Raw genomic sequence first — 16,326 nt, 5'->3', positions numbered from 1 at the left:
TTTATCCACCACAGAGATTTAAGAAAAAAAAATATCCAAACTGCTGAAATAATAGGTTGTCTGAAGAAACATCATCTATCTCTTGTGCTAGTGATAAGGAAATACTTTTTCCCTATATCTGTTAAAGAGTCCATCTGACTTTTTATATTAAGTGTTGAAGAAGACAGCCTTGGAGCAATGCAGTTCTTTTGAGTGACAGGCTGTAGGCTTCATTTTTTTTCTGAAATGCAGATCTTGGTAACAGTTGCTAAGTTGTAAGGTAGAGGCTGTATGGCTTGCTCTTTAGACTGCTCTTTTGTTTGGAACCAGAAGACTTGGACAGTTCAAGATTTCTATCTTGTTTATGTATACAGACCTAAATGACAAGTGGTATAAGTTAACAATGAAGATTTTCAGTTATTAACATAAATCGTGTGTAATTTCATAATGCTATACCTCAGTACTATATTTTCTTTTCTTTTCCCACTTAGCCTTGTAGTTAGTGGGAATGTGTGGTTGGTTCACCCACTAGTAACTGAGAATTGGAGGAAGAAGGAATTCAACAATATGCTAACTGATGCTTTCAAAGCAGATATTCTCAGGAAAAACCTTTTAAATGTCCACAGAACTCAAATCCTAGCTTACCTGGGACGGAAAATAAAACATAATAAGAAAAAGATTATTCAAACCCCTCAATTTGATAAGAAAATAGCATTTTCTTGCATATCTATTTTGTTTTCCATACTTTTGGTGAAAGACAGCTGGAGTTGAGTGAATGAGTCTAAAACTGAGCTAAAACTGATGTACTCTGGCTGGTTTAAGGTAGGATGAATGCTGTTATTTGGGTAACTACGTGGGCAAGATTTTGAACCACCCTTTTTTCTATTTCCCTGAACTAAATTTCATTTGTTTGCAATTAAACAGACTTTTGGTTACAGTAAGTGCAAGGACAGTGCTCTTTGTGGGAAGGGCCATACATTTTTCTTGCCTTCTTAGTTTTTGATTGGTCAAGGAAGGGGTCTCAGGATACTTCTGTGCTGCACCAAAAGTTTGTTTTCCTTGTAGCTGTACTGGTGAGATGGCCAGGTAAGAAGCAGGCTGTAGATATTGGCTAATATAATATACTAACTGAATGATATTACTATAGGAAGTATGCAGGTAAACCCTTCCTTCCTGAAGGTCTTGCTTCAGGTTTCTCTGCCTTATGACTCTGGTGTCTTCTACTAAAATGAGCAATGCAATAATTAATGCACTGTATCCTAGCTCTCAGAAACCAATAGTAAAATATTCTGGTGTCTCCAGGTTTTCAGTAAATTCGTCATTTTAGCAGTACATTACTGTTAACAAAGAGAGATATTTCAATTATACTCAGTTGACAAAGAGAGGTACGCCTGACAAATGACTAAAACGTGACTTGTTGTCATGGATTAGTTTCACATGTCATACAATCATTTTTCAAACTAATTTTTTAATGCAGACATCAAAGCATAAGGGCTGCTGTTCTTATTAGTTACTTCTTACATGGAATAGTCTCTTTTTTCTTGTGTACTTGTGCATTAAATAAAATGTGCAGTAATAGAATAAGTTAGAAAATACTTTACCTGCAAATTTCCTGTTCTCTTTAGTTACCTTTTAATTAGAATTCTTGTTACAGAATTAATAGGATAATTGATTCCTTTTAAAATGAGTAACAGAATGAAGCACTGTGCAGAGTCTGTCCCTGGTTAATAAATGATGCCCAGAACGGCATATGATGAATATTAGTTGGATAGTTTAATACAGTCCTAAGGAGGCTTACAAGCTACTGTGAGGAATAGAAAATATAAGAATAGAAGTTTATCTGTAACTTAACACATGAGGGAATAATACTTAGCATTTCTGTAAGGCTTTCCATTTGAGGAGTTTGAAGTGCTTTACAATACAAAAGATGAATTAATTCTCAGAATAGGCCTTGAGATTTTTATTTTCTCTTCCTTCCTTTTTTTTATGCAAATGCTAGATTTTTTTTTATATTTTAATTTGCCCTTGTGGGCAAGAAATGAATTATTTGTAAGATATTTAAATGCTGAGGAGTAGCAGGATTTTGCTCACATATCCCTTTAATGCAGATCATTAAATACAGAACCCTATAAAGTATTCCATTATATGATGTGCGTGTTTAATAATAAGGGGAAACCCTGTAATCCAGTTTGCCTACCTTAGTTCTGCCTTTTTGTGGTAGGAGGCATGGCTATTTCCCCCACTTTGTGTCTGTGCCCTGCCCTGTGGGTTGTGGGGAGTCCTTCATTCCCATCACAGTGCACAAGGAAGCTGTGAGCGCCTAAATGTTCCCCAAACCCTCGTGTGCTGCTTTGTGGAAAGCAGTGACTGGGAATCCATGTTGCTGGCCCGTAAACCAATGCTAAAGTCTCATTTGTGGCTTTTCTTGGCTGGCTGGAAGTCCCATCAGGAAGCAGTCATGGGAATTCCTGCAGCCTGCCAGGGCTTCAGAGCATGGTTGTCATCCACCTGCTAAATTAGAAATGGTGACACTTCGGCCGTGCCTGTTACACAAACATTGACGCTGTGTGGTTTGCTTTTAACTCAGGGTGATGCCATTAGGAAATGAGGTTATAAACACCAAAAATCTGTCAAGCTCCTGATTTGCAGTAATCTTCCTGCTGACAGATAAGAAGTGATTATTTGTATGAAGGTTCATAGTGACAGGATTTATTTTTCATGTCTCGAAGGAAAAAAAACAGTTTTCTGTTGCCAACAGAGAAAGGGAGTCTGTCATTTCTGTCAGATTCAAGAGAAAAAAAATATAAACAGTATCAACTGAGATGAACCTTTATACATTTGAGATTATTTCTTCAGCTTTGTATCTGAAGTAAGCAATAGTAACAGAAAATAGCTTAAAATAAAATTCAAGTATAATTGCTAATTTTTAGTTTGCAAATAGACTCGAGACAATTCTATGTACAGAAAACAGTGATCTGGATATAAACCAGTTTTTACTAGTTTTCTCCTTGGTGTTTGGTTAAAAAGTTTTCGTTTTATGGAAAGTTGCTCATAGTGAATTCTGTCAGTAGTCCAGCATAACAGTAGACAGAATAACTGAAAGAGCCTAAAGCAGACATGTATCATTGTTAGTCAGATCTGCATGTTTGCTTAGGTAAGGTTATGAACTAATCAGTAAAGAAGTAACTACAGTGGAACACCTTACATCTTTACCTAGAATTTCCGCTATAGAGCAAGTCTGAACACACTGTGAATACTGATAAAAATTACTTAAAAAAAAAAAGTCAAGGTAGTTATTAGTGATCAAAATATTTCCAGATGGAAAAGACATTGGAACGTGTTAGGATGGCATGGCATGCAAAACTGCAAGAAAAGATTGAAATGAAAGGTTTAAAGCATTACCAAAGCAATAACAGTGAATATTGACAAAGGTAACAAAGATCATGCTCAGAAACAAGGGAAAATGTCAAATGAATAGTTGTGCTTACTAATCCTAGAAAAAGCATTATGTATTGAGATAAAGAGAAAATTAACCTATTACTTCATGTTTTCTAGTTGCATATTGTTCAGGACAAGCTCAATAAACTCAGTTAATAACTTTTGTTTCTTTAAAGCGCAATGTTACACTAAATATCATTGTGAAAATGGTGAAACAAATCTAGTACTCTTGATACCTAAAGAAACAAAGGCTGTGTATTTCTAAAAATTACTCACTGTGGTAATCAGTAGATTCAGTAAGAGCATATTAAACAAAGCTTTCATATATTCAGCACAGCTTTTTGAAAGTGATAGTGAATCAGCTGAAGGTGGATCATAGAGTTTTTCACAGAAATCCTAATTGGTGGCAATAATTTCAAAGGTAGTATTGCATTTGCTAATAATAAATTCTTATAATGGTTTTTTCTGCTGTGCTGCAATTTGGTTGGTTCTCAGTGGCTGCGGACAGGTTATGGAGAATAGTTTACAGAATAGTTAGCTTGTTGGTTAACAGTAGTGGAAACAGAAAGTAAGACTATAAGGCTTTCTATAAATTGAGGTTTTGCTAACATTGATGTAATGTTTCATTGGGGCAAAGAAACCGGAATTTTGTGTTGTGGTCACGAATTTCCTGCGCTGACAAGACACAGTGGTGGGTCACAGGGCCAGCAGCCAGGCATCCACACAGCTGCTGGCCCAGGTGGGCTGCAGGAGGGAACAGGAACAATGAGAGCCAGAGAACTGGTGGGTCAAGATAAAGCCCATTTATTAGGTGAAAGAAGGAAGGGACAGGGACAAATGGTGCAAAGGCAGTCACTCATATCCTCCCACAGTCAGACTGACACCCAGTCACTGAACAGCAGCCACCTTGGAAAACTGCTCCTTCTTCCTCTGCCCCGGTTTTTGTTGCTGAACATGATGTTAGCATGGTAAGAAATAACCCCTTGACCAACTGGAGTCAGCTCTCCCAGGTGTCCCCCTCCTCATTCTTACAGCCGCCTCCTCCATTCTCCCTCTCAGAGGGAGTGGAAAAGGGGCAGGAGCTGGAAAAAGAAAAAGCCTTGCTGTTTTACAAGTGCTGTTCAGCAACAGCCAAAACACTGTTGTGTTATCAGCGTTATTTCAGGCACCTGTTCAAAACACCATATGGGCTGCAGTGATGGATGCTAACTCCATCCCAGCCAGACCCAGAACAGTCCTCAGCCATGCAAGTTGATTTTTGCAGGAGGAAAGTTCAAGTGGAATGCCTGTTGAGGTTTCTCACTAATTTTAGGGACTTCCTTGCCCTTGCTGATACTGTGGGAAAATGATGTTTTAGTTCCAGCAGCAAGGAGAGAAGATGCAGGGAGAGTAGCCTGAGTGAACATGTAGTTCTGGTAAGGAGTTTAAAAGGTGAGAATAACTTAAATGTGTAGAAAGATCAGTGTAAACTGAGAAAGAAAAGATTATTTAAGCCAGGGGTGGGAGTTCATAGAGACTATATAAACTGTTACATTTTCTTCAGAGGTTTGTTGCAGGGGGAGGTTTGATTTGGAAGGGAGTTGTCTGGGGTTTTTTTTCTCTTCATTTCTTGAACTTTCAGTTACCTTGGTCCTCTGCCTTCCTCCTCTGTCTTGGCAAGATTTAAATGGCTCTGTTGAAGGTCAGGATGGTACTATTTCATGTAATTAGTCCTTTTTCTCCTTTAATATCCCAGTTCTAAAAGGTGCTTTAATTCTTTTCCTGACATCCTCTTTTGCATCTCCCCCACTTATATGTAACTGCTAAAAATAAACCTTATTAAGTTATTATTTTCACTCCACCTGGTACTGCAAGGGTTTCCATCTAAACACCACTCTTACTGTGCTGATTCAGCATTGCTGTTGTTTTCTGTCAATGTTTGAATAGAGCTGTATTTTGCAAATTTCAAGTGACTTATATGTCCTCTCTAGGTGTTGTGTTAGAGTGCTTTGAAAGATGACAGTAACTAAAATACCAACAAATGGGAGTGCATTATCATCATGTTTTAGTTGGCCAATCTTATGACTGTAGGAAAGGGTTTTATTTATTCTCTGCTTTCACAGAGAAAGAGCTGATAGTTTGTGCTAGAGTTTGAGGTTCAATGAACCTTCTGGGTTCCCCAGTTCAAGAAAGACAAGGAGTTACTGGAGAGTGTCTAGCAAAAGGCTACGAAGATGATGAGGAACTGAAGCATCTCTCTGCTATGAGGAAAGGCTGAGGGCCTGTTGAACCTGAAGAAGAGACAGTTGAGATGGGATTTTATCAAAACATACAAATATCTTAAGGTCAAGACGAGGTCAGGCTTTTCAGTGGTGCCCAGCAACAAGATAAGTGGCAGTGGGCACAAACAGAAACACAGGAAGTTCCATCTAAATGTGAGGAAAAAACATCTCTACTGTGAGAGTGTCAGAGCACTGGAACAAGCTGCTGGTTGTGGATTCTCCTTCTCTAGAGATACTCAAACCCTGCCTGGACAAAATCCTGTGCAACCTGCTGTGGGTGAGCCTGCTTTAGCACAGAGGCTGGAAGGGGTTCATCTCCAGATCGTCTCTCCTTTTCTATCCCAACCATTCTGAGAATTTTTTTTTTAAATATGTAGTAAAACTGGAAGAACTGAGGGATGCTTCTATACAAATATAACTCTGCCTATTAGTATCCTGCAAGGTTAATAGGTAGTTATTTAAAATAATTTTATTAGTTATACTGTAGAGTTAAAGAGTGTCAGGAATCATTTAGTCAAAAGTTGCTGGAGTCTCCCTCACTGGGAATTTGTCTTTTTAACATCATCAGTAATGATGCTAAAAAGACAAAGTTGTGTTGATGTACCAGATGTTCTCAGAAACTGTGATCTTTAGAAATTTCAAGTGATCAACAGCACTTGTACAAGTAGTCAGAGATGTGATCAAAAGATTTTGTGAATTACCAAAAAAAAAAAATCAGGAGATAATGATTTGGTGATATCCTGTGCAAACAAAAAGGTGAACACTGCAAAGATAGATGGATTTCTCAAAAAAAAAAACTGTTAAAATTTGTTTCTGAAGTACCAGTGCTAGAAGGTTTGCCTAAGCAAAGAATTACATTGGCAAGCTGGGTCTATTAAAATTGCTCCTCAATATTTTAGAACCTTTTTATTCTTACATAGAAAATGAAGCTATTTACAGAGAGGAAGTTAATGTAGCGGGAAACTTAATACGGTTTTGTAATTTCCACAGGGGGGAAAGAATGTAGAGTATTTCTGACGTACTGAATCCTAGAAATTGCGACTTCTTGATAGGTTAGATGCTCAAGGTCGCTTGTGTAGCAAGGCAGTGTTGATTAAGGTAGGGTTCTTTGGCTGCTGTGTCTGTGGGCTCTTTGCCCAGTAACACAGTGACACTACGAGCTAATAACTTTTAATAACTTTTTTTGTGAAGAGCCATTCACGATTGTGTCTGATTGGAATGACTCGTTTCTTTTGAAACACTAGAGGGCTCACTGCTTTTGGAGCTGCCTTTTGCTTTCAATGTCCATAAATCTCCAGATGTCTAAGCAAGGATTTCTTAGGAGCAAATTTACTCACTAACCTCAGTGGCTTTGTCTAAATCTAGGCTTTCTAGAAGAGTTCTAAAGAACGCTTTGATTAGCCAAAAGAGATGAGTTTGATCTGCTCAGTAAATTCTGGTAGGGTTTTTTGTGCTGGAATATTTCCTTAAGTTTAGGAAGAGCAATGCTTTTTGGTTTATTGTTTGTTTGTTTGGGGGGTTTTGTTGTTTTTTTCATGTCTGCTTGGCTTGTGGAATCTACACATTGTAATTTCCTGGGAAGGAATTAGATAAGTGTACCTGAGTAGTTAGCAGAATGGGAGGAACTTTTTGTCAAAAAAACCCAACAACCCATCTCATGTTCATTGGCATACAATAATAAATATTATTAGAAGGTAGTGGTCTACTGTCTGGGTTATCTTCCTGTCTTATTAGCTAGGGGTTGATGAGCAATAGGGTAATCAGAGTGGTTTCTACTACCAAATCACACATACATTTATGATACAATATCATTGAAGTGTCAATCCATGGGGAAAAACTAAAGGAAAGTGATTACATCTAGAACATCTTGTAGCATCACACACTTTGTGACTGTTGTGGCTGGCCTGAACCAGTCTGGAGCTGTTCCTGCCTTTCCCTCTTGGTAACTGATACTGGCAACAATCTGACTTGGGGAGTCAGAAAAGACAAAAATTATTCTCAAAACAAGAATATCACTTGCAAAAGTTTCTGTTTCCTAAACTGACTTGGTTTGGGAATAGATGACCACTGCATTTCTTAGGCAAGAGAAGGAGCATAGAAGTGCTAGGAGAAAAAGGAGGGGAAAAGGGAAGAACAATGTTGGTAGTGGCTTGAGCAATTATCATGTTGCTATAGTACTACATCTTTAGGCCCTTTGATTCAGGCCACCTAATTACAAGTTTAGTTTATTTAAATTAAAAAAAAAAAGCCTTTTGTGTGGTGTGCCCTGATTAAGATTAAGCAAATGAAAAGATTCTGATGTGATTGCATGAGAAAATAAGCTTTGACAAAGCTTAGGATTTAGCCTCCTGAAATCTCGGGTGTTTGTACGTTGATATCTAAAGCTGAGCTTGCAGGTCTGGGATATGATGGCAGGGCAGAATAAGTCTTTCTTGTACAGCAGGCAAATTACCAGAAAATTTCAATTGGTAAATTAGAAAATATGCTGTGGACAAATGATTGGTTTCATGCAGTCTTGATCCTTGTACCAGGGATTGAGAAGAGCCCATAATCATAAAGCCTGCCAGTTGGCTGCCTATTACCAGTTCTGCTTTGAGACAAAAAGCTCCATCTTGGGGGAGCTCCTAAGCCATTCTGCAATGAAGTCAAGCAATGGAAACAGCTCCTGCTGGTCTCAGGCCATGGATGGCAGCAATTCCATCCAGCATATCACTGCTATCCATGGCCCGAGACCATTTCCACAGGGTCTCTGACTTGCCTTTCAGCTGAGATCTGACACCAGGCTAATCTTTTGCTTGAATATGGTCACATATTAACTGCCATTGCCAATTTTTGTATTTGTAAAGCTGGACCTGTAGTGTAGATTAACATCTGTGAATTTTCCTGCAGGATAGATGTGCATTTTTTCTCCCATTAATAGTGGGGAAATGTTTATTCTGACAAGTATGGCAGTATTCTAAAAAATCTGTTGTCATTTGTTATAGTATGGCTTAATGCAGATTTTTAATTGACATAATTTCTCTGAGATTTGAGCAAAGGAAAGAGGAAAGGAGAAAGTGCAGGATTACTATTATCAGCATGTCCCAAGGCTGCTGCTTTTAAATTTAGGATTATAAATGTTATTTAACAAAATTATCCTTGACACACAAGGCCTCAAGAAGAGATCTGAAAGCAAGGACAGAGCAGTGTTGTCATCTGACAGCCTGAAGCACTATCTCTGAAAAGGTCTGAAATTGTCACTTTTTGTCTGGAAGATGACCTCTGGCATTCCCAGCACTACTCTGCCTTGTGGAAGAGGGGAGGAAGAACAGCAAGGTGGCAAAATCTTTCCTTCTGTTACATAAAGTAATGCTGCTTGTGGTGACCTTTAAAGAAGACTATTCCTGAGCAGGTGTTAAAACTGGTGGTTGCCAAGGGGAGGTGTTGGACCTGCTGCAGTGGCAGTGGTTTGTCACCAGGCCTGCAGAGCTGTGTGCATTCTTCTCAGCACGTTTGGGGAGGAGCACGTGGGCTCCTGGACGTGCACCTGGACCGCTCTCAAAAAGGACAGATCGCACCAGATATGCCTGGTGATGGTGGTGGAGAGTGTGAGCCTTTCCTGAGTCAACCCACTCCCCTGACTTCTGTGTGGATGCCCCCTGCTCTTACCACTGCACTGCTGTGCTGGGCTCTGCAAGGCTGTTTCCCAAAGCAGTATTTATCTGTGGTGTCAGATAAATCAGTATTTATTCCCAAAGCAGTATTTATTTGTGGCGCACCTTTTCTTGTGCAAAATGTGATTTGGTGGTGATATGCTCAGTTGTAAAAGTTTTCATTTCTTTGTGCAAAATGACATGTGAAAGTAGCTACAGATGCATTTATAGTCATAAAAGATTGTATTGTAAAAACCTCAAAACATTTTCTAGGGGTTCTGCCTGCCCACTTTACCATCCTTCTATTGTTACTAGTTGTGCTGAGTTTGAACCAGCTCGTTTTATGCAAGCAGGTCTCTGCCAGAATCTGAAAACTACTGTAAGCTTTGTGTTCACCTTAAAGAATCTGAAGGTTCTAGGGGGAAAACCTTATTTAAAAATATTACTTCCCTCAGTTTCTGAGATGTATGCTTAAGGGAAATAAAATCTCAATTGAATTGATATACGACACAATGAATTCCCTTCCTAAAAATTAATTATTTTTGAGTGTGTCTTGACCATAAGCTTACAGGTAACAAAAGTGGAGAGGACAGTCATGTAATTCTTATAGCAGCAGTCCCACTGCCACCTCGAAAGCAGTGCCACTGCTATTCTTTATTGAATATTTCATAATGCATATGACAGGAATTTGGTTAAGAATTGTATGAAATGTTTTTAATATTGAGAATATTCTCAAGTTGGTGTTTGCTGTGGCTTCTTGCTAAATCAACATCATAATCCTGCTTTGGTTTCCCTGCAGATGATGAAGCATGCCTGGGATAATTATAAGCGTTACGCATGGGGATTAAATGAACTGAAACCCATATCTAAGCAAGGACATTCAAGCAATTTATTTGGTGAGTACAGTGTATTTTTGTGCTTAGTGACGTTAGCATAGAACAGTAAATCAGCTGAAAAGCTTATAAGTGATAAACATGTTTTCTTGCTGCTCCCTGTCATGCAGCATGATGTTTCTTGCTTCTGTTATGTGTAAAAAGTAACAGTAAATGTAGGTGCTTTCTGTGACTTTTATAGATTAGTGTCTGAATGAGAATAAATGGAGCATGGCATTGCTGCATGATAAAAATACAGTTTTGCTGCAATAAATACTGTCCTGTCTTAAACATTTACTATGGAAATCATTGATGCCACATTCAATAAGCAGGGAACTAAGGGGAAGAGGTTGGAGAAGAGGAGAAATCCTATACAAGGAACAAACAATACTCTCTACACTCATGAAGGTAGCTAAAGCTGTATGCAGTTCTTAGGAATTTATTTCCATTTCTTATAAATATTTGTTAATTTGTACCAGACTCCCTTATCAGGCTTTCTTTTTCATTTTTGTAACTGTTGTTTGCACCTCTAAATATTGCACAGGAGATGTTAAATAAAGGACAAGTTGTTATCAGTGTAGAACAAATATGGGACTGAAAAGTTCCAGAAGGAGAGGCACACTGTAGAAATCTGGTGTAAGGAGGCAAAGACTTCCTCAGTGTCCAAATGGGACTTGTGACTGAAGAGAAACAGCATTCTGAGACAGCATAAATACAGTCCTATGAACTGTCATTATCTTCAGTTTTGCAGAAAAATGAAGAATTAAACTGTTTGACACCAATTTTTCTATTCAAATAGCTTGTTTTCCAAACAGAAAGCTGAAAAAATGACTAATTTCTATAGCTGAGACAAAATCAATACGTTATTTTGATTTTAACAGGAACTTACTTTGTTGAATATTTGCAAAAGATAGCTTGAAGTGGAAACATTTCCTAAAACAGCCTAAATAGAGCACTTATCAAATCCCCAACTATATTTGGAGGTTGCTTAGAGACTGCAGTTGTGATTACAGAAATAAGTTGGAAAATACAACATCTACTTTGATCTTGCTGCACTGCTTGGCTACACCAAGGTAATATCAAAAATGTTAATAAGTAATCATTACCTAGTTAGTTTTTGGACTTCAAAACAGAGTAGTTTGAGTTAACTTCAAGGCTGAGTCATCATGTTTCTTTTTCCTTCTCTGAAAATGAAAACTATTTATTGTCTTCAGGAGAATGATAGTTGTGTGATTTAATATGTTTGAGGAACTATTTAATGGAATTCTGTTTTCTTGCAGTAGAACAAAATGTCTTAAAAATTTAAACTCTTAATGTAGTTTCCTTTGAAATCAGAAGTGGTATAAACATTTCTAAGGTTTGAGTTAATGATAATATTGCATGGATTTGCAGAACAAGCTGTAGATGTATTGACTTGTGAAATTCTTAAGCAGGAGTTCTGTGGACATTGCATAAGTTTAAGTCACTTCAGGCACAATTCTCTGTGAAAGAGGACAAGTGTTGAATTGAAAAATAAAACTATTTAAAGGAGTAAGAGGCAGAGTCAGTCTAAATGCAGATCAGTTTCCTATCATGGTCATCTGGTATATGATCTTATTGCTGAGGAGCTTTCCTTAGAAACACCTTCAGTCTTATTGATCTTGGTGCAAATCAAAATAAGCATTAGGTCCCTTTCTGCTGAATTGCTTTACAGAATACCAAAGAGCAGCATGTCTGCAAGCAGCCCTGCCTCACCCGTGCCCGAATCCATAGCCACCTTTTGTTCTTTACAAACAAAACCTTGTGTCTGTAGGTGTCCTCAGATTTATTAGACCTGATCTGCACCTTCATGTTTGAATTCAACAAATGCCACCTTTTTCATAAAACAATAAAATAGTGATCTGTTTGTGTGTTGGGTTTCTTTCCTTCATGAAAGAATGGACAAGTTTCCTTATCTTCCTTGTTTCTTATTTTAAAAAGTTATTAAAAAAATTGCAAATGGTTGACTAATTTAAGGTAATTCTGAGTTGTATTAGTGGAGAATAGGTTACCTTCAGCTCTGTGTCCTGTGAATTTCCTCCCAACCTTCAGAAATCAAGTAAGACCTTCAGTTCACTGTCATCCATCATAACTATCTCCAATTTGCCAAGATTGTCTTTCCTTCTTGCTGCCAGGTCTCAGTTGTTTTAAAAATGCAAGTTTGGAATCATCTTGGTATCAATAAAACACAGTACATTTAACTGGGCACTGTTTGATGCCTAATGAAACACTTCTCCTCCTTTGAATTAATTGCTGCATTTACATTGCTTTGCAAATGCTGGGAGGGGCTGTTATGGGATTAAGACTTTTATATCTCACTGTGAGGAACAGAAGAGTCCAGTGCTGTGTGGTGCTTTATGTTGTAAAATTTACAGTACAGCTCTCCTGACACAGAAGGGGAGAGTTGTTTTCAAATTATACTGCTTCTAAGCTTTTTTTTGGGAGTATAAATGCATGGCTCCTTTCAATCTCCATTTTGCAGGTAGATTATAATGACTGCTGTGTCTTGAAGGCAAGTCATAGCTGTCATGCTGTGTTTCTCAGGACAAAAATAAGATGGCTTTTGAGAGGTGTAATTCCACATGGATGTGGCTTAAGAAATAACATCATGAAATACAAGCACTATACCAGGGCTAGGAGAAGAGGAAAATGGCCATTGGGGTGTTGATAGGAGAAAGGATAGGGACAACTGGTTGTTCTAATTTTGGGGAAAGGAAAAGAACCCTGCTTTAGCACCTTGTACTAGTGCTAAATTACTAATAGTAGAGCTAATCTGTAGCTGAAGACTTCTTGCTGAACTTGGAAATTACTTTTTTTGTCCTAAACTCAGGCCATGAAAACAAATTGTGAAATCAAAGAACTGCCTTGGTCTTGCTGGTGTTCTGCAGGCAGTGTGTGTGTAAGGGTGTATGTGATAAGCTGAGAAAGTCTTTAGACTGGCAGACTGTAGATATATTTTTGTTATGAGCAGAAGGTGCTTTCTCTCGCATGTGCACACCAAGAATAATATACTTTTAGAGAAACACTGAAAGATTTCACCTTTAAGCCAGTGCCACATACATGCCTATGACCATTGGCAATGTCTTTTCAGCACATCCATGCAATGTTTTTATTTCCTTTGTACTTTTTGTGTTTTACCATGTTGTAGCAACTATTTGAAAAGACAGAAACATTCTTATTTGTTTAATTACATGAAGTGTACAACTGTTTCCAGATTAATCACATAAATTGGAGTAGCTCAGCATTTGTTTGCACAATATCTGTCCATTAGCAAAACAGGACATATCTCCTGGTATGACTTCTTCTGTGAGTACTAATTCTTCTCTGACTATTCCTAGTAGAAAGTAGGCTATGAGAAAGTGCTGTTACTTTTTAATTCTTTAACCTTTATGTTTCGGGTTACTGTTAACAAGGTTAGCTAAAGCAGGGATTTATTAATCTACCTTCCTATTGCAAAAGTGGCAAAATCACAATTTTGCTCTTTTTTCATAGCACTCTACCACCAGCCCCTCAAACTAGGAGCTATTCCTCTCTAAGCCTTCTGAACTAATTTTAAAACTAATGAGTGTTGCTGCACTTGCAGAGAACTCTTTCTAGAAGTGTTTTCTGCACTTAAATGACTGTAACTAAAGGGCTTTTTTAATTATCTGAAGCTGTGTTTCATGTGCAGTATTGCCAGTTTGATATTATAACTTGTAGGCATAGTATAATTAATCTCTGCAAGTGAAAAGGGACCTTTTCTGGAGGCAAAAAGGGAGGCATTTAATAAATACTCACAATCTGCAAACCCCAAAGTACTATAATTTAGTAAGATCCTGCTCCTCCCACTTTGAACTGTTTTTTGTCATTTCTTTTATGGAGTGTTGAGGTGTATGAATATTTTTAAAGTCTGCCAAAATTTATATCCAAAACTGACTTGGCAGTGTATAGCAATGTGTCTTTTCAAACTCTACATCTATTAATATAGCCTCGGCAATTAATTGTGCATGTGTTTAAACAATATATCAATTTAAATTGAAAGGACTCAAAATCTTCCCCCCACCCCAATCTTGTTTGTCTTCACTCTTCCTGCTGTATTCCTTGAAATTTTGTATTTTGGTATGTGGTGGAAGTGAGCCTGACATCTCATTTAAATTAACTTGTGTAAAGAATAACATTAGCAGATATGTGGATGAATTACTCAGTACAGCATTTTTGAGAGGAGGTCATGTTGCACAACCATGACAAGTGTATTGTCGTTTTAGATTTCTAAAAACATTTTTCAGGTTTATTACTGGCCTCTCACAGGAATCTATTACTGCTGACGCCACACTCTCAAATTACTCACCCCAATGCTGAAAAATCAAATGACCAGAGTGAAATTTGGCAGTGCAAATAAGTTATTTGGAGTAGCTTTGACAATGGCAAACTGCAAACAGTTCCTCAAACCCAGAAGGATTTCCCAGCAGGCGATAATTGCACTTAGAAATAGAAAATGTTCCTAATTTAAGCTGGCTCTTAGTGAAATGGGAGATATAGTTCTGAGGTAATGCAGAGAACGGGGCAGACTTGAGCTCACAGTAAGTAGTAATGCTTGACAGCTTTCCAGAACAATACGTGGGGGTCCATAAAAAGTGGCATAGATGGGATGAACAAGGATTTATTGTTCCTTGTGGGGAGTGATATCCTTTGTAAGGAAGGGGTGGAGATAGCAAATTACTAGGCAGCGGGTTCAGACAAAAGAAGGTGGTTCATAACTAAACATGTAACTGAGCTGCACGGTGCCAGAAGCGTGGTGGATGCCAAAGGCTTCTGCAGGAAGCACAGAGATAAGCAATGAAGGAAAAAATATTTAAACTTTATCAAATTCAAAGACGCCAGAGCTGGCTCTAAAATGCACAGATGTATAAAATACTGGAGATTTGGAAGAGCATTCTAGAAATATCACTATATTGTTTAATATTACGCATATGAAAAACTAGATTTGTTAAAAATTAAATTAATTTTTCTTTCCCCACTCTTACCAGGTGTGAATAGTCCCTGAAATTAAAAGTGTTAATATTGCTGAGGGTTTGCCAGTACTTGAGTCAAGAGTTTCATGTTTTGGCATAGCACACTTTAATAATTAATCACTCTTGACACTTTAAATTGCTAATGATATTGCATAGGAACCTTTTCAGTGAACTTTAAATAAAGGAAAACACTGTTCTAAGATATGAGTCAGCTTTTGAAGCAACGCTCCAAGAAACCTCCAGCGCAAATCAAAATGTTGCTTTAGTCAAACCTGTATGTATTTTCAAATGCCAACTTGGTGTCCAAGGGATGGGAGGAAATTTTAAATTATTAAGTGCACCAACGTGCATTGATTCTGAAGTATTCTATTTCTGGCCATATCTAAAAGCCTGGGCTAGACAAGTGAGAACTTATTTTGGCACAGGCTCCAAAGGGTTTGGCCGTAAGCCAGGTGTGGTTCTTTAACCATATGGCCATATAAGCTCAGTCACAGAGCTCTGCTAATGAGGTTGTCACTCACATCCAGAGCAGCTCTCCCTGCAGTGGCGTCCTGGAAACTCATACAAAGTTACTCATCCTCTGATCACTCTTCTTATTCTGCTCTTGCTGCCCAGTTCTGAGATGCATTCTCTAATGTAATCTCTTCTTTCATTTGCACGCACCTACACTGGCACTGTTGGATATTAAAAAGCATGCAGTTTAAATGGGCTGACTGTGCATTACCCAGAGGAGATATAGGCTACCTGTGCTTTTAATAAGCTGTTGTGGTTAATAGTCCACAAATCTTGTTAGCAATATGCTCTTTTTTGTTTTCTTCCAGATCATTGCTTAAGATTTTAAATGTTAAACTGGAAACGAAGTTCTGTTGATGTTTCTCAATAGTCTACTGAAAATTTCATGTCGACTGATTTCTTTTGCATTCTTTTCAGTTAATAGTAGGCTATTTTATGTGTTCTCTATTAATCCCTTGGAGGAAATGATGCTGTCAGTAAAGAGGAGTGATAAAAGTAAAGGGTTAACAACAGAAGTAAAATGGATCATATGTGAGTGCATGGTCTGGAGGTTTTGGTAGAGACTAATAATTCTTCATTTTGGTAGGCTTGTACATCTGGTTATCTCTTTATCATCAAAATG

General features: G+C 37.9%; 1 protein-coding gene across 1 annotated transcript in view; it reads left to right on the top strand.

Moving 5' to 3' along the window:
* The window catches only part of MAN1A1 (mannosidase alpha class 1A member 1), a 139,435-nt gene that overhangs the window by 26,729 nt on the left and 96,380 nt on the right, over positions 1 to 16,326 (top strand). Inside the window, exon 2 of the mRNA XM_064707965.1 lies at positions 10,110 to 10,206. Within this exon, the coding sequence (XP_064564035.1) occupies positions 10,110 to 10,206 (97 nt within the window). The remainder of the gene's footprint in view (positions 1 to 10,109; positions 10,207 to 16,326) is intronic.

This window comes from Zonotrichia leucophrys, chromosome 3, assembly GCF_028769735.1.
Source record: "Zonotrichia leucophrys gambelii isolate GWCS_2022_RI chromosome 3, RI_Zleu_2.0, whole genome shotgun sequence".
NCBI lineage: Eukaryota > Metazoa > Chordata > Aves > Passeriformes > Passerellidae > Zonotrichia > Zonotrichia leucophrys.
This window is presented reverse-complemented; position numbering and strand designations above follow the sequence as displayed.